The sequence below is a fragment of the Prionailurus viverrinus genome, chromosome B4 (genome assembly GCF_022837055.1).
Source record: "Prionailurus viverrinus isolate Anna chromosome B4, UM_Priviv_1.0, whole genome shotgun sequence".
NCBI classification, from domain to species: Eukaryota; Metazoa; Chordata; class Mammalia; order Carnivora; family Felidae; genus Prionailurus; species Prionailurus viverrinus.
The window spans coordinates 35,806,675-35,830,793 of NC_062567.1; the positions used below are offsets into that span (position 1 = coordinate 35,806,675).

Consider the following 24,119-nt stretch of genomic DNA (forward strand, 5'->3'; position numbering starts at 1 on the left):
TCTCACAGATTCATGAGTTTGAGCCCCATGTCCGGCTCTGCCCTAGCAGTAGGGAGCCTACTTGGGATTCTCTGCCTCTCCCTCTCTCTCTGCCCCTCCCCCACTCACGCTGCCTCTGTCTCTCTCAAAAAATAGACCTAAAAACAAAACAAAACAAAACCTTGAAACTAAAAAACAAAAACAAAAACAAAAAACAAAGTAAAAAACAGAATCATAGAGTTAGCAGTACAAAGGAGATTAAAGAAACACCCAAGACTTCCTGAGCATCAGTTCTTCCCTAAACTGCCAATGCGGATGGCTTCATTTTCATATATGGACAGTTGCTCCTTCTCTCCTCTATTGTGAAAGCTTAATTTGGTTGCTTTACTTCTCAGACATTATGGCTTTTTCCCAAGAGTTAGTTCATAAGACTAAGTCTTATAGTTTTCTACAATAAGTTACTCCTCCAAAGGAAGGGCTATTCTGTATAACGAGGCTCAAAGAGTAAGCCAAGTTTAAATTAATAACTTTACAATACATTAACCATAGTAATAATGGACCTAGATTAGAACACATTTATAGGCAATAAGAGGAATGTGAGCAAGCTGTCTGTCGTGGAGTAGGCAATTAATAAATGCTAGCTGAACAAATTAGTTCAGCTACCATGCCAATGTTCAGTTTTTAATTGGCAGGATTGATGCTTCTGGCACACCAGGCTATGAAGAAAAGAAGCTAGTATAAACCAGAAAAGCATTTTATAAATTTTCAAGTGCAGTGGGTATGCTGGTCGAATCTGTCTATAATGCTATCTATCCAAAGAGACTATATGGAACCTGGGAATAGTCAATCTGGGTCATCAAATAGAAAGGCTATGTGGAAAAGTAATTTAACATCAAAATCCCAGTCTATAGGAGAAAAATAATGCCATCTTCCAGACCAGTTAAAAGATTTCTGATAAGTTTATTACAGTGAATAAAATATTACAGTGAACAAAATGCTAACAAAATATTAGTATAAACACAGTATCTTCAGAAAAATCATATTTGGTAATGAAAACTTTCTTGTTTCTAAGACAAGAAATCTTCTTGTATAAGAAGAAGATCCAAAGATCCAAAGCCTGCTATTAAAAGCTTAAAAACAAGGTGGAGCTTTTGGAATGACACAGTAAGGAGTTCAGTGGGCCTTCCCAGCAAAATTGCATTTTAGTTGGTGAGCATCATTTTAAAAACCAAAGCAAACAAACAAAAACATGTAAAGTCTCTAAGGGCATATAGCAAATGGAGAAACATTTATTCAGAAAAAATCTACTAAATCTCAGAACAGGTGAGAGTGTGGCATTTGAGCCAAGATCTGTTCCATTACTCCATTCCTCCAGCACTCTGTTACAGAAGCTCTACCTCAGGTCTGTGCAGAGAAGAAGACAGGGGTTCCCTTTCCCTCCATATCCTAGTCCTGGGCTAGTTTCATCCTGGAAGGGGCAGGCTGTTGGTGTTTCTCATCCCCTTCAGCCTAGAGGTTCTGGGCAGGCCATAGATGGGACAGACCTCCTGGTTCCTCCACCCAGTCCTAGCTCATGTGGTGGAAACTCTACTCCAGGCCCAGTAGATTAGAGATACTGAGCCCTGATTGCTACCACCCTAGTTTACTCATAAGGTGGAAGTTCCAAGTCAGAAGGAGTAAGTCAAGAAGACCCAGGGCTACCAACACCCCTTTCACCCAAAGACCAGGTATCAATCACTATGGGAAAAGCCACTCCCACCCCAAGCCACAGGTATAGTGGTAACAGGGTTCTACTGAGGGGGAAAGACACACTGTAGGGACAAAGAGCTCCATGTCTCTGAGGGGATTGACTTTATTTGGAACAGAAAATAGAGAACCTCATGCCAAAGAGCGTTATTGAAAATAATGGAAATATCCAGGAAAAGCAATGAAGAGGCCCAAAGCTCCGATACAAGCCAAATGGTAGAGCATACGGAAGTTTAATATAGAGAAACAGGGATAACCAAGGAAAGCCCTCCTGGGATTACAGTTAACCATGAGAGTCAGGAAGGCTGTGTACAAGCACCAGGCTGTACCTACCCAGGAATGATCAGAGCAGGTCATGGGACAGACTTGAAAACATTTCCTAAGCTGCATATGGAGGGATCAACACAGAGTGGAAACCTCCACTGGCACAAGAGGCTTAAACACAACCTCTGACCAAACATCAAACAGCTGTCCTTTTTCCACTTAATCCTTTTATTAAAAAACAATAAATCAGTATCTATGTTGGTGGGTCTATTTCTGGATTCTGATCTATTCTAATAATCATTTTCTCTATCTTACTGCTAATACTACAGTTTTGATGACTGCAGTTTCACAATGAATCTTTAAATCAGGTAGTGTTAGTGTTCCAAATTTGTTCTTTTTCAGAATTGCTTAGCTCTACTAGGTCCTTTCAATTTTGATTGGGATGGTGTAGTATGTGACCCATTTGGAGATAATTGCCATCTTAATAATGTTGAGAATTTCAACCCATGAATGAGGCACATCTCTTTCTTTCTTTCTTTTTTAACATTTATGTATTTATTTTGAAAGAGAGAGCGTGAACAGGGGAGAGGCAGAGAGAGAGCAAGAGAACTCTGCAGGCTCTGCACTGTCAGCACAGAGCCCAAGGCGGGGCTCAATCTGACAAACTGTAAGATCCTGACCTGAGCTGAAATTAAGAGTCTGATATTTAACAGACTGGGCCACCTGGGCGCCCTGAGGCGTATCTATTGACTTGTTTTAGGTCTTCTTTACCTTTTTTTCAGTAATGTTTTATAGTTCTCAGGGTATAGGGTTTGCATATCATTTATGCAAGCTTCATGCCTAAGTATTCCACATTTTTTGTTATTGTAAATGGAATTGCATTTAAAATTTCAATTACTGGTTGAATGTTGCTTATATATAGAGGTACATTATTTTTTGTACATGGATCCTGTACTCAGCATCCTTACTAAACCTTCTTATTACTTCTAGGTTTTTGGACATTCCATCAGATCTTTTATACAGGCATTTCTAGAGATAGAGAGATAGAGAGATACAGATTGCCTTACTTTGTTTTAGCATATAGATGACTGCTATTTCTCATGCCTTCTTTTTCTTGCCTTATTGCAGTGATTATAACCTCCAGTGCATATTCAATGATGAATAAAGAATGGGCATCATTTGTTCCTGATCTAAGTGAGAAAGTATTCAGTCTTTCACTCTTAAGTTTGATATTAGACACAGGTTTTTGTAGATGCCCCTTATGTCAGGGGTTCCCACAATCACCCTCAGGCTCATAGAAGGACTCACAGGACTCAGAAGTTGTTTTATTCATGGTTACAGTTTATTACAGTAAAAGTATACAGAGTCAAATAAGCAAAAGGGAAAAGTGCATGAAGTCCAGAGGAAAATGTATAAGCTTCCAAGTGTCCCCTCCCAATGGAGTCACATAGGACACACTTAATTCTCCCAGCAACCATATGTGAAAACAAGTACAAAGGGTTGCCAACCAGGGATGTTCACCTGAGCCTACATGTCCAGGGTTTTTACTAGGAGTTAGTCACGTAAGCATTTAGCACCCTATGTGACTGACCTCAGCTACGGACATTTCAGACCTCCAGAGAGAAAGCAAATGTTCACCATAAATCACACTGCCAGTATAAACTATCTAGATAAATTGGGATAGCATGGCTCAAGATCTCAGGCATGCAAATATACTCATCAGACAAACTATTTTAAGAGCCCAGGCCTTTCTTGAGAATGTACACAGTTTGAGCACCCCAGGCCTGTTGAGTTAGCCCTTTTCTGCCCATCCGTTATCAGGTTGAGCAAGTTCTCTTCTACTCCCGGGTTAGAGTTTTTATCAGGGATACTGGATTTTGCCAAATGCTTTTTCTGAATACATTGAAATGATCATATGGTTTTTTTTATTTTAGTTTGTTTATATGGTGAGTTACATTGATTGCTGTTAAAATATTAAACCAACCTTCCATTTTGAGGATAAATACCATTTTGTAATTATGCATCAACCTTCTTATATGTTAGACTCAATTTGTTAAAATTTTTCTTAAAATTTTTGTATCCATGTTCATTAGCTGCTTATAATGTCTTTGGTTTTGGTATCAGGGTAATGCCAGCTTCATAGAATGAGTTGTGAAGTATAACCTTCTCTTCAATTTTCTGAAAGCTTGTGCAGAATTAGTACTGTTTCTTCCTTAAATATTTGTTAGAATTTACCAGAGAAACCATCTGGGCTTGGAGTTTTCTTTGTGGGTAGGCCTTTTCCATAAATTTGAACTCTTGAATAGATTTTAGGTTATTCATGTTATTTCTTCTTCAGTGAGCTCTGGTAGTTTGTGTCTTTAACATTAAATTGTTCATAACATTCCCTCACTACCCTTTAATGTTTGTAGAATATGTAGTGATGTCACCTCTCTTAATATTGATAATTTGTATTCTTTTTCTCCTGATCTGTCTGGCTAGAAGTTTATCAATTTTATTGATGCTCCTCAAAAAAAACAAAAAACAAAAAACAAAAACAACAACAACAAAAAAACCAGCTTCTGCATTCATTGATTTTTCTGTTTTCATTTCAGTGATTTCCACTCTAAATTTTATTTCCTTGCTCCAGCTTGAGTTTAATTTGCTCTTCTTTTTCTAGTTTCTTAAGGAGGAAGCTATGGTCATGGATTTGTGACATTTCTTTTCCAATATAGGCATCAATTTAGCTATAAATTTCCCTTTCAGTACTGTTGTAGCAGCTTATCACAAGTTTGATCTGTTACCTTCATACTTTCTACCTCTTTGACCGATAGGTTAAAGTGCTATTTACTTACCAGACGCTTGTGGGTTTTACAGATCTTTCTTTTACTGAATTCTAATTTAATTCCATTTTGATCAGATAGCATACTTTATATGACTTGAATTCTTTTAAATGTACTGAGACTTATTTTACAGCCCAGAATGTGGTCTATCTTGTGAAATGTTCCCTGTATAGTTGAAAAAAAAAAGTGTATTCAGCTATTGTTGAGTGTAATGGTCTATAAATGTGAATTAGGTCAAGTTGGTTGACTGACGGTATTGTTCAAGTCTTCTATACCTTTGCTCATTTTTATCTACTTATTCTGGCAATTATTGAGAGAGGAGTAGTAAAGTCTCCAACGATAATGGGATTGGTCTATTTCTTCCTACAGTTCTATTAGTTTTGCTTCAGGTATTTTGGAGCTCTATTATCAGGTATATAAATGTTTAGGGTTGTTACTGATTAACTGACCTCTGTATCATAGGAAATGACGTTCTTTACTCTAATATCATCGTCTTTGAAACCCACTTTAATATACTACTCAAGCTTTCTCTTGACTGCTGTCAGCACCACAGATCTCTCTCCATTCAGTTTTATCCTACTTGCATCTTTATATTCAAAGTGTGTTTCCTGTAGACAGCTTAGAGTTGGGTCTTACTTTTTACTCTGATCTGACAATCTGTCCTCTAATTGAAGTGTTTACAGCATTTACTATGGTATGATTATTGATATTAGGTTTAAGTTTATCATCTCGCCATTTGCGTTTTACTTGTTCCTTTTGTTTTTTGTTCCCTTTTCATCTTTTTCTATCTTCTTTTGGATTCAGTACACTTTTAGGATTCCATTTTATCTCCACTGGTGGATTAACTAGAACTCTTTGCTATACACACCTTTTCATTTCCTCCCTTTCCATTCACTGTAAAATCCACTCTAATTTAGTTTCTCTAGCTTCTGGCCCAATACCTCCTGCCACCATCACAAACAAGCAAACAAACGTACTGGACTTGCGAGGATTTCCAATCCTAGCTTCATGTTGCTAAACCCTATGCTCTTTTATCAGTCCTCATCTTACTTGACCTCTCTGTAACATTCCACAGCTTACCCTCTGTCCTGAATTACTCTTTTCTTGATTTCCATGAAATCATACTTTCTAGATTGTCTTACATTTTTCGCCACAAAATCTATCGCCTGCAACTTTTAGGTTCTGTGGGCTCACTCAGTCCTAGCCCCTTTTCTTGTCTTTCTCAGCAACTTCAAAACATGGTCAGTCCTCAAGAATCATGAAGTAGTTCACAGGCATTTTCAGAGGAAAAATTAAAGAAATTTGCTCATATACATTTTGTAAAGTTGAAATATATAAGTAATAGTGATTTTCATGGATTTCTTTAAAGTTACCAACTTGCTATGTCAGTATGTTCAGTCTCTGCTGATCAGTGCGTATCAGCTAGTGTTCAGCAAATATGGTGGTGTAGAACCAAGTGAACTTTCACCTCATCTTCAAACAAAGCCTCAAATCAATTTACTTTGTTGACAGGGTAGAGAAGAGACCAAAACTAGAGGCATTCCTCAGCTAAAACAGCAAGGTCTTAATATTCCTAAGAAGCTGTTAGCCCAAATTTAATGCCCAATTTAATTGTGGGGGGGGGGGGGGGGGAACAGCTATTGACAAAATTTCTTTATTATAGGACTCTGCTGGAAATCACATAATATCAATGGCACATGATATGAGAGAGCAATTATTATCACATGAGTGTTTCAGCATATATTTTGTTTTAAAACTGAACAAACTACTTGTGGAAAAACACAAATCGGTCCGTGTAGTATATGTACGCTGTAATGAGGTAGAAGTACTCAATAACTTTTTGTTCTGCTTATCAGTGAAAACTCACGGCACAAGGGAAGACAGTTTTCATTTAGACGATGATGCTTTTGTGAGCCGTGACGTGGGCTGGAAAAGGTGCACCCCGCTCAAAACCGACAGAGCATGAGCTATACAAACAACAAGAAAAGGTGTTGCTGCATTACTAAAAGGCGTTTTAGACACATGGAACAATTAGAAGTCAACAATATGCCTCCTGATTGTAACTGAGTGTTGAAGGAAATAATGAAAATTGAGTGTCAGCAACTCTTGACAACTCAGTATGTGCTCTTGGCTGTGTGGAAAGAAATGGCAGTGTTTGCAAAATTACCCTTCCTACTCGAGTGTAAAGGGTGTCAAGGAAAAAAGCGCTGACAAGAGTTTCCACAGGGAGAGACGAGATAAAAATATTTCTTTGTGATGCTGATAATACTAATACCCATTCCTGATTTCCAGAGGGCTGCTTAGCTAAAATACACCCAGCAGCTTAACTAACCTGAACCATTACTTCAAGGCCAAAATATCTCAGTTTTTAATAAGGAGAATAAGATACCAGATTTGCTGGTCACGAAACTATGCTGCAAATGGTTGAATTGCTAAGGTGTGACTCCTTCCCAGAATTGGATGGCTTTCTTCACTCAGCAAAGTGAGAATGATTTTATGCTTGTGGATATATAAGGAACACATCCAAATGTTACAACAAAACACCAACAGATACTTTCCAGAGACTGAAGTACTCAAAGAATGACTAAGAATCCATTTGCTCCTATCTTCCAAACATTTAGGCTGGTTGAAACATTCACCCCTACAGTTACTTAATCTTTTAAGTGTGTCAATTTGGCAACTGATGGAGCATTAGGAATAGTCTTCAGGGAAAAATCTCATACTTTCTCAATCTGTGTTTGGTCTTGGCATCCCAAAACATGTGACAGAGCCAGCAAGTACCAGTTGCAAATCTTGACAATCTATAACTATAGCATGGAGTCTCCTAATTTAGTAGAAATACAGGGGGGACAATTCAGAGTGTCTGGATCTAACCTACATCTCAAGCTATCTGTCAACAAGACAGATATATACTTTGTAAGAGGCTGCAAAAATATCATCCTTTTCAATACTGAAAACAATTTTTTAAATACTACTTTCTTGTTTAAAATTGGTGATCTGCATGGGTGTTCAAAGTTTGAGAAACATTGTCCTAGGAGCCTCACTTACTCTCATGACTTTAAAAGCCATCCACATAGATTAAGTCCAAAAATGCCATTTCTAGCTCAGTCTTCTCCTCTGAGTTCCGGACCCAACTACCCAATAGCCAATAGCCTCTTTGACTTTCCTGCTTGAGTGCTTCACAGGCACATTAAACCTAGAACAGGCCCAAAACCAAACTCTTGATCTCCACCATAACTTCCACTTTCCCAGTCTCCCCATCTCCGTGAAAAGTATCTCGTTCCTCCCAGCTGCCCATGCCAGAAATCTGTCACTCCTCATCCAAAGCGCAGCATGAACTGATCCACTTCTGTCTCTCTCTGTCCACTACCATCGATTTAGTCGAGATCACCTTCAACTTCACCCTGGACTACACTATAGATCCCCAAGTGGTCTTCCAACAGCCTTTCTGATGCCCCTCTGGATTAATTTTCGATTGTTGAGGGAACAAATTACCATAAACTCAGTGGCTTAAAACAACACAAATTTATTATCTCACACCTATGTTGAAGTCTGACATGGAACTCACTAGGCTAAAATCACCGTGGGCCTGATTCCCTTCTGGAGGCTGTAGGGAAAGCATCTGTTTCCTTGGCGTTTCCTGCTTTTAAAAGCTACCCACATTCCTTGCCTTGTGTCTCCCTTACTTCATCTCCAAAGCCAGCAATGTTGACTGTTCTTCCATAGTAACATCTCTCTCTGGCTTTTTTGTCTCCTTCTTCTGCTTTTAAGGATGCTTGTGATTGCACTGGGTCCATCTAGATAATCCAAATAACCAACCTCACAATCATAAGGTCAGCTGATTAGCAATCTTAATTCTCCTTTGCTATGCAATCTAACATACTCACAACTTCTAGGAATTAGGATGTAGGTACGTTTGGGAGGTCATTATTCTGCCTAACACCCTCCCTAATACATAACTCATGTTCCCCACAGCAGTCAGAATGGTCTTTTTTAAAACACAAATATGATAATGCCACTTCCTATATAAAATCCTTCAATGGCTTTGCACTCCTCTAAGGACAAAATTCAAAATTCTAAACATGCCTGGCTAGTTCCTGCCTACCTACTGGCCTCATCTCCTGGTTCACTGGGTTCCTGCCACACATGGCTTCTCTCTGCCTGAGGCACCAAGTTCCTTTCTGTCTCAGGGTCTCTGCTCACACTATTTCTGTTGTCTAAATAGCCCTCCTGGCCTCCCATCCAACCTTCACCTGGTTGACTCTTGCTCAATCCTTCAGATTGCTGTAAAAGTGACTTTCACAGAGTGGACTTACCCGGTCTCTCAATCTAACATTAGCTCCCTCTATGATACATTGTCATTGTTGTTGTTGTTGTCTTAAGTTTATTTATTTTTAAGAGAGAGAGAGAGAGAATGAGTCAGGGAGGGACAAGAGAGAGAGGGAGACACAGAATCCCAAGCAGATTCTGCACTGTCTGCACAAAGTCCATCTCTAGGCTTGATCTCAGGAAACGTGAGATCACAATCAGAGCCAATATCAAGAGCTGGACGCTTAACTGACTGAGCCACCCAGGCACCCTCACTGTTCTTTTTCTCTCAAAGCTTTTACTGCAGTTGCAGTTAAATGTTACTTGTATGATTAATTATTGGCTTAATGCCTCCCTGCACTACACTGCAAGCCTATGAGGGCTGGGGCCTAGTCTGTTTTGTTCACCACTGTAAGTGCAGAGGCATAGAACTGACTGACTTATATTAAGTGCTCAATAAATAGATGAGTGTTATCAGATGCTATTTCAAAAACAGACCTAACTCGGGGCGCCTGGGTGGTACAGTCGGTTAAGCGTCCAACTTCAGCCAGGTCACGATCTCGCGGTCCGTGAGTTCGAGCCCCGTGTCAGGCTCTGGGCTGATGGCTCAGAGCCTGGAGCCTGTTTCTGATTCTGTGTCTCCCTCTCTCTCTGCCCCTCCCTTGTTCATGCTCTGTCTCTCTCTGTCCCAAAAATAAATAAACGTTGAAAAAAAAATTAAAAAAAAAAACAGACCTAACTCTTAGGGGGTGAGTTGCATCAACCAAAGACCTCAACATTCTGTTTGAGAATTTTAGAACAGGTGGGTCATACTCAGCATTTCCCCTCACCCCATCCTTCAAACCTGTTGCAAATGTCTGCCTGTAGCCTGTATACCAAACTCTGAGACGCCAAAAAACATTCGACTCATTTCCTCGGCCATGTGCTGCATGTGCCGTGCCAATCCTGAGGAGGCTGTATCATTTCCCTACTCGTGCTCAGGTGCTGCACCACTAGAAACAAGTTCTAAACACATGAGAGTCTGTGTCACAAAAAGTTCATGATTTTCTGCAACTCAGGAACCTTTCCTTATCTCAACTCCCTGTGACTTTCCTCACAGGTCCTTTTCTTTTCTTACTTTATTTTTTTTTAATTTGCACTGTTTATTTATTTTTGAGAGAGACAGAACATGAGCGGGGGAGGTGCAGAGAGAGAGGGAGACACAGAATCTGAGGCAGGCTCCAGGCTGTGAGCTGTCAGCATAGATTCCAGTGAGGGACTCGAACTCATGAACTGTGAGATCATGACTTGAGCTGAAGTCAGCTGCTTAACCGATGAGTCACCCAGACACCACTCTTCCTTTTTTTCTTTTCTTTTTAAAATTTATTTATTTTTGCAAGAGAGAGAGAGAGCAAGCAGAGAGAGGCAAAGAGGGGAACAGAGCATCCAAAGCAGGCTCTGTGGTGACAGCAGACAGCCCAATGCAGGGCTTGAACCCACAAACTGTGAGATCATGACCTGAGACAAAGTCAGATACTTAACTGAGCCACCCAGTTGCCTCACACAGGTCCTTTTCTACCCGCTTGAAATCCCATATGTTAAGTCCGACTGGCAAGAATATGTGTTCTGGAGCCAGAAAGTCCTAGATTTAAAACCTGTTTCTGTCCTTATTCCGAAAGTTCACCAAACTTTGAGACTTAGTATCATCACTAAAAAAGTGAGGATAATGATTTAATTCCTACCTCGCACGGGTATTAGATAAACTCAGTGTGCATATACTTTGTTTACCACTGCCTCAGCCACCAAACACTGGCACGTCACACTACTCTCTAAACTTAACTCAATCCACTACTAGGACGATTACAAAGAATGCCAACATACAGATTATCAGTATATGAACCCATGACTGTCTGTTGATCTAGGAACACATCTTCATAGACACTATGTTCGCTATAGAACTTCCATTTCCAGGAACAAATCTTACCTCCATCGTCCCCCAGGCCTGAGGGACACTGCCTGACTCAGAAGAGATAATACACAGATGTTAGTCACCACCACCCACAACCCCTTCATCCTCATTCTCAAAATGCCCATACTGAGACTCTACTCATCAGGTATGCACTCTTCCCATTTCACTCCATTATCCAAACTGTACCTGTTGTTCTCTTTCACCTTGGTGGTCTATGGTCATTTTGCCCTCCTCACCTTCCCATAAGACCACTTCTATAACTTTGACACCTAGCTCAAATGTAACTTACGCTACTAAACCCTCCTAGTCCCCTGTATGCTCTGGTATCACCTTCTCTCCCCCAAACCATATTGCAAGACCCCTAGGGGCAGACTCTGACTTGATCCATGTCTGTAATCCTCCTCCCTAGTGTCTAGAACGTTTTATATGTAGTAGATACTTAGTAAATATTTGATGAGTGGGTGAAATAATGAATCAATGATTGGTTTCTCTGGTAGTCTGGTTCTGACCTATAGTTGATAGTTGGAACTATCAGAGAGACAACCAGTAGAGGTGTCCATGACCTGGCTCAGGAATAGGCTCAGGACTGAAAATGTACATTTGGCAGGCATATTCACTACAGTAATATCTGAAGCCTTAGAACTCACAAGGAAAAAAAAAAAAAGATGTGCTAAGAAAAAACAAAGGTTAACAGTAAAACATCTCAGGGGTAGAAGAAGGCAGTGCAGTTAAGATTATTATTCAGAAATAAATCACAGAAAGGAAAAGAAATCCAAACGAATATACAGTCCCAGGAGAATAAAAAAGACTCCTGAGAAACACCCCTAGTGCATTAATGTTGCAGAAAGAAGAGGATGGAGGCATAAAGGTTGCTTCTATATGTGTAGATTTGAAAATTCTTGGTGACCATTAGCCAGTAAGGTGTTAGGGGCAGAGGTGGGGCTGGCAGAGCAGAAGTATGAATAAGAATGACAAAAAGCCTAAGACTATTCTTTCAAGAAGTTTGAAAGGAGAAGGAAAGATAAAAATCACAGTGCCAAGTCAGTCTGGTGGCAGCTGTGAACATAAAATAACAGAGAAAAAGACGGTTCAGCAGGTAAAGCACCGCACCAACACACAAATGTTACCACTGCTACGACCTCATAAGACAGGACGTGGGCACTAATATAATTCTGTTGCTCACTCACCTGTGTGATCTTGAGAAAATCATTTTCTCCTCCCTTAGCTAACTCATCAGATCCTAACAGTATGAGTAATATGTGGAAAGGAATTATGGAAGAGTTTATCATTGAATGTAAGGTCTTAATACTGTAATAAATGGGGTTGTAACCTCACAGATGTTTGTCATTTTTCAGTTTCCTTTCTCCGTGTGATGGAGGGAAACTGAAACTCCTTCATACGTAACAGTGGTTACTTATTCCAACCCTGCAAAAGAGGAAGAAGACAATGACAAAGGGGCAGAGAAAGGCAATTCCTCTCTGCAGACTTTGCCCCTTTCTTAAACTGGGGGACATCAGTCAAGGGCTACCTCCCCCAGGTGGATGAAGAACTGCCAAGAGCTCATATCAGAACTGAGTGTGCCTGCTGCTTCTGTCAACCAGATCTGCCTTGGCAGGGACATTATGCTTACCTCAAGGTGCCTGGTCAGTGAAAAGCTCGAGTAGATAGCACTGACCTCATGACTGTCTTGAAAAATAAAATAAAATTTTGTACTGAGACAAAGTTTATTTATAACTCCTTGGTTCTCTCGTAGTTTCCCCCCTGAGTAAATGTTGCAAGCTCAGTGGTGATTTTCCACACTCAAACTATGTCACAGAGACTTTTCGCTTGGAAGGGGCAGCTGCTTTGGAGTATTACCATGGCCAGCATCAGTGTAACATTATCTCAAAGCCATTTGTGAATAGAATACAGTATCATGCTGAAGGTGTATTTGCAGTAGGAGGCATATCTGTAGCTCATAGGTGGTCTATTAAGGCCATATATGCTACCAAACATATACAGGGAGAAAGGAGGCAGAAGACTTCAATTAAAGCAGTTCACAGTGGTCTTTCCTCACAAAGCAGAATTTATTATCTCATTCAATGGCAAGAAATGGTAAATAGGAATTTCAGTTTATAGTAAATTCAACTGTGTAATGCAAAAGTCTTCTGCATTTATCTTTAGGATACATTGTGGGTTTTTTTTTTTTTTAATTCCCAATGTGTTTGGCTTAGGGTAACATTAAAATTAATTTTCATTCCATGACCACAGCTGGACAAACTGTCCAGATGCCTCTTGTATTGATATAAGATAATAAATTACATGAGAAACACAAATACAGATGTTGATTGTATTTTCAAAAACTAAACTGTCCTCAGGGAGCCTGGGTGGCTCAGTCGGTTAAGCGTCCCACTTCGGATCAGGTCATGATCTCAGGGCTTGTGAGTTCGAGCCCCGTGTCAGGCTCTGTGCTGACAGCTCAGAGCCTAGAGCCTCTTCAGATTCTGTGTCTTTCTTTCTCTCTCTGCCCCTCCCCCACTCACACTCTGTCTCTCAAAAATAAATAAACATTAAAAAATTAAAAATTAAAAAAACTAAACTGTCCTTATTGATGGGATTCATATGCTCATCGGAAGAAAACCAGTACTAGTAAAAAAACACAGTAGCATTAAGACATACTAAGGCGGCATGATAAAAGTCAAAGAAGAATGTGGGATTGTATGTGGAAGGTTCACCACTACTAACAAAAAAGTCAGTCTGCTCTACTGAAATCAAACAAAATCATTAGGGTGATGTCAGAAGAAACAAAGAAATGAGATAATGATATAGCAAACTAAATATATGAGACATTCACTAATATCTTTATAATCCTTACAAACTTACAAATAAGCCAACAGCAGATGCTACTATCTATGTGACAGAGGAGGCAGAGTGAACAGTAGGAGCCAAGGACTCTCTCTAGTCCTAATCCAATCACCTTTATTAATTCAACAATTATTTACTGAGTGCCTGCTAAGTGCCAGGCTCTGTTCTCTAGTCTGAGGATACAAAAATCCTCACAAAACAGACAAAAATCCCTGCCCATCTAGAGCTTACCATATAGTGAAGAATTTGAGCAAGACATACTGCGGTGACTAGAAAGTTTGTACAGAGAAACCAAGACAAAAGGGACTGTTAATAAAAATTGAATATACACACATCAAATGTACACATATACATGCACACATATACATATAATGATATAAAATGAAGACGGTTGATGACAGTGAAAATGAATATAAAAGCAGAGAGCACATTCTCATAATCCTAAATTGCTTTTGCTAAAATCAAATGCCAGCAATCACTTTTCTCTGATGAGGCCTGACACTGCACAATTATATGTACAAACAACAACAAAAATCTTAGATGATGACATGATGGGCTGGGATGTACAACCAACAAGTGCGGACCAAAAGACTAGTTGCTACTGGCCAAAAACTTTAAAAACATAACAGAATTAACTGATAAACTCTCCAACTCATCTGGCAATATATTCCAGAAATGGGAAAAAATAAGTGTTGATTACAGCAAAAGACTTGTTGCAAGTATGTAGACGGGGCTGTAAATAAATTTGGGCAGTTATCTCAGCATAGGAGGTAGTTTCACACAGTTCAACAATTTGGCAAAATGTGATTCTGCCATTTCCACGGTCAACTCGTACGGTGTATATAGTGTACGTCTGCCATGTTACTAGGCGATTTCAACTCTAACAAGAGATTAATGGAATATTCGGCAAACAGATTCCACTCTTTGAGGGCGGCACATTAAATAAATGTATAAAAAGCAAAGCAGACAAAAATACGTGCAGACACAACGCAAATACCGGAGTCAAACAAGAGAGAGAGAGACAAGACTTGCAGTTGAAAAGTCCCGGGTCATCAGTTCCGGCCACTGAAAAAAAAAAATCTAAGAACTTCCCCATCTAGAGGCTTAGAACATACACTCAGTCCCCCAAGTTTGAAATGACTGTCCACCAAGAAGGGAAAAGGAGTACTGATGGTTCCTCTTAGGCCCATTCAAGACACGGGGGGTCGAATCCCCCTCGCTTTGGACGGATGGGACTGGCAGGTACACCTGAGGCAAAGGAAGAGTAACAGGTCCAAAGCCCCGTAACTCCGATCAGGAAGCAAAACACTAAGTTTAAAAAGACAGTGAAGGGCGGAAGGCAGAGAAACCACAGCAAGTCAAATAAATAACTGTAACAGAAAGAAATAATGCGTTGGGGATCCCACGGAATCATCTCTACCGCTCAAAAGGCCAGAGACTGTAGAACCCACAAGGGCCGGGATCTTCGGGGTCCCGGAACTCAACACCCAGCCTGAAGCGGGTGAGGGGGAGCAGTTCCCGGGAACCCCCTCCCTCCCCTCTCGCCTCAACCCCGCCCATTGGGTCCGCCCCGTCCCGCCCGGCTACTCACCGGATTCGCTTCCCACATAACGGTGGCGAAATCGAGCGGAGAGAGCCTGGGGGAAGGGGCTAGCCGCGGGACCGGGGTGTTGGGTTTTTTCCGAGGGTTCCCGGGAGCGAAGGGATGGAGAGGCAACCTTTATGTAGGCCTTCCTTCTACCCCGCCCTGTCACAAGCCAGCGTCTTCGGACCACCGACCCTCCCGACTTCCGCCCGAACCGGCCAACCAGCGCTGGCCCCGCCCCGCCTCCGGAAGCTCGGCCCGCCCCAGCCGCTCCCTTCTGGGCCGGTGGGCGGATCGCGGTGGGCGGGGCTTGCGAGTAAGGGGAGTGTAAGGGAATTTAAAGGGCTTCTCCAACCACCTTTCCGGTGCTGAGTCCCCACGGCAACATTTCCTCCCCGAATGATCCTCAAGCAGCGGATGGTTGTGTTTCCAACGATATTTATTGATCACTACGTAGTGAGTGTCGTGTCAGAGTGCCAAGAATCAGACAGGCCTGAGAATTAATCCCAGAGTGGCCAGTGGCTTTTGGGACAAACTTCAGTCTCTCAAGTTCCTCCTCTTCAGAATGGAGACAGTAATAGTACCCGCCTGAGGGTGTAGTGAGATCATTTAAAACACCGACCACAGTATTTGACATGCAGTAAGAGCTCCCAGACAGCTAGCTAGGCTCTGGCATGCTAGACTGACCCGTAGGCAGCCCATGCCCTCGCAGAGCTTAGAGTCTTGGGGAAGAAAGGAAAAGTTAATTTAGGTAAATAAAAAGGTACAGTATGGTTTATAGATAGTATGGCAAGTACAGGGTTCTATGAGAGCCGCTTACCTAGGACAGAGTGTCTACTTTCCTTCTTCCTGCCTACGGAGTTTAAGCTAAGACCTAAAGGATACACTATTGAACTTACCTGGATAAAGAACCCTAAGAGATAGGGAGAATCTTCTGGGCAAAGAAATAGAATCTACCCAGGAGAAAGGAAAAAGAAACCGTTTTTTTTTTTTTCAATGTTTATTTATTTTTGGGACAGAGAGAGACAGAGCATGAACGGCGGAGGGGCAGAGAGAGAGGGAGACACAGAATCAGAAACAGGCTCCAGGCTCTGAGCCATCAGCCCAGAGCCTGACGCGGGGCTCAAACTCACGGACCGCGAGATCGTGACCTGGCTGAAGTTGGACGCTTAACCGACTGCGCCACCCAGGCGCCCCAAGAAACCGTTTGTTTATATTATCCTTCCGGGCTTTTCTACATAGCTCTACACATTAAAAAAAAAAAATTTTTTTTTGATCAAGGAATACCTATAGATTTAGAACCTGGTTCTTTCACTTAATATCATATGGATAGCCTTCACTCCAATGCATTTAAGCCTATTTCATCATTTTGAAGGAGACCCATGGCATTCCGCGGTTTGTATGTATATCTTACACACACACATTTGAAGTAATTCATTGTGTTAAATATTTAAGTTGTTTTCAATTTTTGCTATTCTAAAAAGTGCAGCAATAAACATTCTTATACATTTGTCCACTTACCTCCTTGGATTAGTTCTTATAAATGGAATTGTTCAATAAGAGATTATAGAGATTATAATCTAAATAAGAGATTATAGAAATTTTGGTACATATTGCCAAATCACACTCAAGAATAGTGTCTAAATTTGAAATCTCTAATTTTTTCTTATAAATGGATTCAGATAGATATCTTCACCTTATTTTTTCCACTTTACTTTTTACAAAATAGTTAACCAGTTGCCCCAATATCACCTATTGAATAACCCATTTTTTCCCCAATGCTTTGAAGTGGCACGTTAATTACAAACTAAATGTGTGGGAGGGAGGCATATCTGTTTCTGAACATTCTTGTCTATTTTATTATCTGTGTATTACCCTGCCATGTCACACTTATAATCGTTGTAGCTTTGTAACATATTTGCTGTTTCATAAAGCAAGTTCTCTCCTAATTACCTTCTTTTTCAAAATTTTCAAAATCGTGAGTCTTCCCATTCAGGAATACATCTCTTCATGTATTTAGTTATTTTATATTTTCAAATACATACATATTTTTTCACAAAGATTTGCACAATTTTTGTGAATTTTGTTCCAATATACTTTATAATTTTTTTGGTGTCATTGCAAATGAGACATTTTTCATTACTGTAAGTTAGGGAAACTATTGATTTTTGTCTATTTAACATGTAACCCTACACACTGAAAATGTCTTATTAGTTCTAATAGTTTGTAAGCTGATCTCTCTGAATTTTTATGTCAACAATCATTTTACCTGCAAATAATGCAGTTTTTTCTCTTACTATTGCATTGGCCAAAACCTCAGAAAACTTTTGAGGAACACATGACAAGAGAATGAACATTCAGTCTACAATGCAGTAAAACAAGCATTTGTCTCTAGTTCGTTCTTGATATCTTTTAAATACACTGTCACCTTAGGGTGCCTAGCTGGCTCAGTCGGTAGAGCATGCAACTCTTGGTCTTGGGGTTGTGTGTTTGAGCCCCACGTTGGGTGTAGAGATTACTTAAAAATAAAATCTTAAAATATACTGTCATCTCTCAATTTTTTTTTTTATTTGTTTTCAGAGTGCAAGTGGGGGAGGAACAGAGGGAGAGGGAGACACAGAATCTGAAGCAGACTGCAGGCTCTGAGCTGTCAGCACAGAGCCTAACGTGGGGCTCAAACCCACAAACCGCAAGATCATGACCCCAGCCGACGTTGGATGCTCAACTGACTGAGCTACCCAGGCGCCCCTAAAAATACAGTCATCTTTAAAGAAACTTCCTTCTAATCCTCGTGTCCTACAAGGTTTTAGGTAGGAAAGGAGGTTAAATTTTATGAACTGTCTTTAAGCTCTATTACTATGTTCACTTTTTACTCTGACTTGTTAATATAACTGTACTAGATTTCCTAATGTCCAGCCCACCCCTACATACTTGAAATAAACACTCCCTTTAGTGCGTTCACTACTCTTTGAATACACTACTGGATTCCATTATTTAGGATTAAAATTTATTTATAATTAATGAAATTGGCCCATTGTTACTAGTGTTTTTTGTGTTCGTGTTCAACAATTTTTATTAAGTGAATACTATTTAGCTCTTTTTCAAAGATGGGGATTTTTATAAAGCAAGTTAAGACCATGTCCTCCACCCTTGTGGGGCTGGGACTATACTTCATTTCCTTGAAGTCTTAGAGTTGCCAGTGGTGGTGATCAAAGAATGGAATGGAGAGAACACAACTGGTTTGAATATATATCAGCTTTTAAAATATAAACTGCTATATCTCAAAGCAATATGAAGGGAACATATTTCATAAATTGAAAATATCTGTGCGAAGTTTAGTATTAAACTTTTTTCCTATCATTCTTGATTTATGACCACTGAGAGAACAAGAGTGGGAAGGGACCTTAATGACCATTTAGTCCTGGGGTCGCAAACTGATAGCTAATGAGCTTTAGCACACACAGAGTATCTAAGTTTAAGAGGTAAGTTACTGCCATTTTAAAACTAGGAAATTTCACATTCAATACTGTGACTCTGGCTTCGCTTAGACTCGGTATTCTCATACGCCAACAACTGGCTAAAGTCTTGCTGATCCCGTCCCACTAGGAATGGCCTCTCAGCTTTACCTGAGTTACCAGGCCAATATCTCTCATCCTTAAATTACCTATTTGGGCCATCTAGGTATTTGAAATTGTACTAATAAGGCACCTCTTATTTGGCTAAGGAAATGCAATGGATCTGGGACTTTCTAAAATATCCTCATAGGAAACAACTTGACTATACTTTTCTATACCTCTCAAGGACGGGCCCCATCACTGGGGCCCAGCCTCTCAGTCTTTCAATAGATTACTCTCTGCATGTAATGCTTGAAATGTCTCCTGTCACACAAGGTCTGGCACTGGGAATGTTTCCCTCTACATTATGGCTCTGGGCAATGTGCCATGGCAGTAGAAACTATGCTTACTGCCCATGGTCACTGGCTTTCTCAGGAAGACCAAACAAACGGAAGACAGTTTACTTTATCTTACATGTTTTCTATATGTGTTCTGGGTGGAAGCGTCTAGAGCCATGCTAACCCCAGCCCAAGGATACTGAGTGCTCGCAGCCCCCCTTCCACCTGCTTGACTGTATTAGATCTTTGAATACCAGGAGAGGAGGGAGGAAATGCCTGAGGGGAAAGGAAAGAGGAGAAGAAAAGGAGCAGTGGAGACCTGTCAATGGAAAGCATGAAAATGATCAGAAAACCATTAGTTGAGTGGCAAGGGAAAGTGGTGAAAACCAAATGTCACATAAAGACAGTAGAGGGAGAAAAGAGAACCAGTAAGTGGTGAGATGCAAGATATAGCATCACTTATAATTTTAATGTAATTTTCACAATTGTTTTTATTTTTAAATCTTCATTTACAGCCAGAAATAGGGGAGTGCTCAAAATGCACATGGAAGACAGGCTGGATTTGACAGAAAGGAGGAGCCGGAGACCGGAAGAAGGCGCAAAAGGAACGCCGAGGGGCCACAAGAGGGTACCCGGAGTAAGGGAGAAAAAGCAGCATTTGTGCCCATCAGCCTTGAACATAAAGACCCAGCCTCAGCCTGAAAAAGAGCCAACAATGAGGCAGCCCCAGAATCAGCCCTGCTGTTGAAGTCTGACGCATTAACAACCCCGACAGGAATTAAGAGGTGAAACAAGCAGATGAAACATTTGCTGAAGCCGAGATAAGCATTCCTGGGAAGGAATTTTTCAAAAAATCAAAATGAATCCCGTAAATCTTCCTAATTAGGAAACATGACCAGAAATTAAATTCAACTGAAAAAAAAAATGAAGTGCTAAATAACTCCCCCACTAAATGGCAAGGCTCTATTGAAAATACCACTGATTATTAGTTTTAGCTGCTCAGGGAAATTATCTGGGCACAATGCTGGGCATCAACATGCAGCTCACAGCAGCAGTCAAAAGCAGCAGCTGAGATGTGTGGCCATCCTAATTAGAGGATGGAGATTCTGAAAAGGCTCTGGGGCTGTGACATTCCTGGCTGGGGCTTTCCTTCCAGGAATGCCACATTAGGGTTTTGGTCATCACATTGTCAAGAAGGACTTAATAGGACTGATCCGGAAAGGGACAACAGAAATGACTTAGAAAAGAGTGTGAGAAGCTTTGAGGTTAAAAGCAGAAAGCAGGAAAACACTTCAATAAGAAATAATTTTAAAAATTAGGAGACAGGGAGGCAAGCAAAAGCTTTGGGTGATGGAAAGAGTGGCCGGAGGGTGTCCTGCCTGCATTAGGTCATTCCAGGCATGTGGGACTTTCTCTTGTTCCTAATGAGCACGTCCAGGAAGGTCAAGAAATTAGAACAAATTATCTGATATGAATCACTCTTCAGTTCTTCATTTGACAAATATTTACCAACCACGCTCCATGTTCTAGGCACTGTCTCTAGCTTTTTAAGGTAGATCAGTGAACAAAATAGAGAAAAATCCCTGTCCTTGTGGAATTTACATGCTAGGGGGGCAGGCACAACATTGTGCAGTATGTTATAGGGTGATGAGGACTACAGAAAAAAAACAAACAAGGTAAGGATATTGAGAGTAATCAGGATGGTCCTCATTGAGAAGGTAACATTTGAGGAAAAGTCTGGAAGAGGTAAGGGAGCAAGTGTGATGTATATTTGGGCAAAAAGTATTCCATACAGAGGGAACAGTTGGTGCAAATTTCCTAAGAGTGTGAGTGTGTCTGAGTGTGCATGTTTGGAGAGCAGGGAGCAGATAAGTTGTGCAGATTGAACTGGGCCTGGTATAACAATTAGCAAATACACGGCACAAAGTATGTGTTTGACCCTGTTATAAGCTCTTTCTATATACCAACAAATATAATTCTCATAACAACCCTATAGAGTAAGTGCCTTTATTACCCCCTTTTACACGTAAGGGTAGTGAGGCTCAGAGAGATTAATTACCTTGGCCCAAGACCAAAGATTCAAACCTAGGTGGCTGGCTACGGAGCCTGTGCCCCTAATTACTACTCTATGCCAGTTTTCAATGTGGTTTCAACCCATCTACTTCTGACACCAGACCTGATTACCCAATTGCAATTGGAATTCAAGTACTCCCCGAAGATAAATTTATGTTCTTCTTTATAAAAAGGCAGTGTTACTTGTTGCCTTACTGCCTACATCCCTTTCCCTGACCCTTTGCACCCTTTGCCCACCAACTCGAGGACTGCTCTTTTCTGCAAGTTCACCGTGAAGTCCATTGCTTTCGTCCAGCAAATCAAGGACGTGTCTACGGATAGAGCTTTGATTCAGTGTGGGAGGGGGAGTTGGTGAGCAATAGAGGGGGCTTCTGTAGATTAATAATGCCCTATAGATCACTAGGAGGCAGGACAGAGCATACACTGCATTTAAAAACTAGATATGTATTGTCTTTCCTTCCACTTTAAAAGGCACCGTGTGGAGGAGGTGTGTTTGTAATACACTGACCACTGGCTGTTCTCATGCTTTCTTCCTGTTCTCTCAAGATAGAGTGCCTTTATACTAAAAACCATTGAATTATGCACTTTAAATAAAGGAATTGTACAGTATGTGAATTACAGCTCAAAAAAAGCGGTTAAAACAATTCATTTTTTTTTAAATATAGGATCTTTGCTTTCACATCCATGGTTTACCCTCCTCTGGCCTCCTTCACATAGCTTCAGGGAGTCCAGAACCATACTCAGATAGATGTCCACCAGTCTTAAACCCCAAGCACTCCACCCAAAGTTACAACTTTGTTTTGACTTCCATGCTTACAGCGTTATGCCAAGGAATAAATGACTTTCCCATTATACCTTTGGTACCAATTTTCCTTATTAGAAAACAATAATTCTAACATTTGTATGTTGAGACAAGCACGTATCTATTATGCAATAGAAGGTAATATTCGCATACATGAGAAGGCAATAGTCACATACTGTTAGAAGCAGCTTCTTGCTTGTGGCTGACTGTTTCCAGCTGAGGGTTAGGGGGCACGTGTTCCCTGCCTTTATGGGAGAGAAGCTTGAGATGACATGTTAAAGTCTAGAACAGTCAGGAGACTCAGAGGCTGATCCAAGCTCTGGTCCTAACTAGCTGGGTGATGTTGCACAAGTCACATCCCCTTTAGGGGCCTCAATTTCACATCTAAAAGATGAGATCATTGGACCAGGTTATCTCCAATGTTGCTGCCAGATCTCACAGTCCATGATTTGGTGTCATAATGAGACAGATCAGATGCTGGGCTAAGGTATATCAGCGCCATGATGCCCAGACATCCAGGAAGCAAAAGATAAACTCTCTGCCTTTGAGGAACTTTTAATCTATTGGAGGAAACTAAAAAGAGAATTACATGTAAGACTTGTAAAAGATATCAAGTAAATACACAAGCCATCCAAAGAATGCAAGGACAGGAATCAGCTAAGAATCAGTTCTCCTGTCCAGATCATTTTGCTTTGACTCACCTATGCAACTAAAGAAACAAGGAGGCTCTTACTCTGTCAAACCGTGGGCCCTCTGAGATAGGTACCCCTGATACAAAGGCACTCCTTGTAGACCTTGTGGATGGACTCAAATCACAGAATAAGAAACTTTCAGAGGAGAAAATGAACCCTAGCAAACATGTAATCCAAATCCCTCCATCAACATTTAACATTTGTCGATGATGCTCTCTCATGTTTACATTCTTACTTGATAGGATACTCTTAACATTATCCATGATCCTGAATAATTCTAAAACTGGAATAGGAATGCCTGTAATATCCTTCCCTTCAAAGTCCAGTGGGTGAAATGTGGAATGGCTTTAAGACAAGGCTGATCATTACCACAGAACTGAACAAGATTTGCCTGGGAATCACTTCTCAAAAACCTCTGCCCTGAAGAAAGTTAAGTTCCTCCCCTCTATCGTAGGGCGCTTGTACATTTTCCTATGTCATGCTTTCATTTCGCATCCATTCCCACTCCCTGAGGCTATTCTAAGCATTTCTGCAGGTCTCCAGTCACATGCCTTTGCATGTCCTCACTTGCCATGACTTCTTAAAAAAAAAAAAGTGAAACTAAAAACAAATAGAAAGGAAAAAATCAGCGTGATCTCTACCATTCAATTCGTTCATTTTCATCTGTCCTGGGAGGATATCTTTCTGCCTGGGCTCTCCTGGGTGAATACTTACTCTGGGACTAGACTAAAAATCACTGTCTCTGGGAAGGATCTTGGGGAAAGCCTGCCTAGATGAGACGATGATACAAGCCTGTTGAATATTTGGCCCCTGAGGTATCTTCCACTCCAAATATTTTGGGATGCAGATAGGAATGGTGGTCCCTCAGATTGAAACAGGGTTTTTACTCCCTGACTGGAAATGTGCTCATTTCATCACTAGATGGCGCTGGCACACAGGCAAGAATGGCTGTGATTTAATTAAAAAAAAAAAAAAAAAAAGCGAGCACAAACTTTCTAATAAGCCAGAGAATTCCTTTGTTTCTGGGTGGGCAAAATCAGCTTTTGTCAAGCACATTTAAGAATAGCTGTCTGGAGTAGCAATAATCTAATTGTGCTGCTTTACCCCAAATCAACCAAATGGTCAAGACCGAATGAAAGCAGTATAATGTGTATTTAGGAGTAA

The 24,119-nt window shown here is 40.7% G+C and overlaps 1 protein-coding gene across 3 annotated transcripts in view; it reads right to left on the minus strand.

Annotated features, from left to right (window-relative positions):
- Positions 1-15,677, minus strand: part of PARP11 (poly(ADP-ribose) polymerase family member 11) — a 47,189-nt gene extending 31,512 nt beyond the window's left edge. For 2 of the 3 annotated variants that reach the window (XM_047865726.1, XM_047865727.1), the window contains exon 1: positions 15,503-15,677. In XM_047865726.1, the coding sequence (XP_047721682.1) occupies positions 15,503-15,520 (18 nt within the window). In that variant the 5' untranslated portion in view covers positions 15,521-15,677. Of the gene's footprint in view, positions 1-6,678; positions 6,779-15,502 lie in introns of all 3 variants that reach the window. The other variant, XM_047865725.1, reaches the window with a different exon arrangement.
- Positions 15,678-24,119: the final 8,442 nt, after the last annotated feature.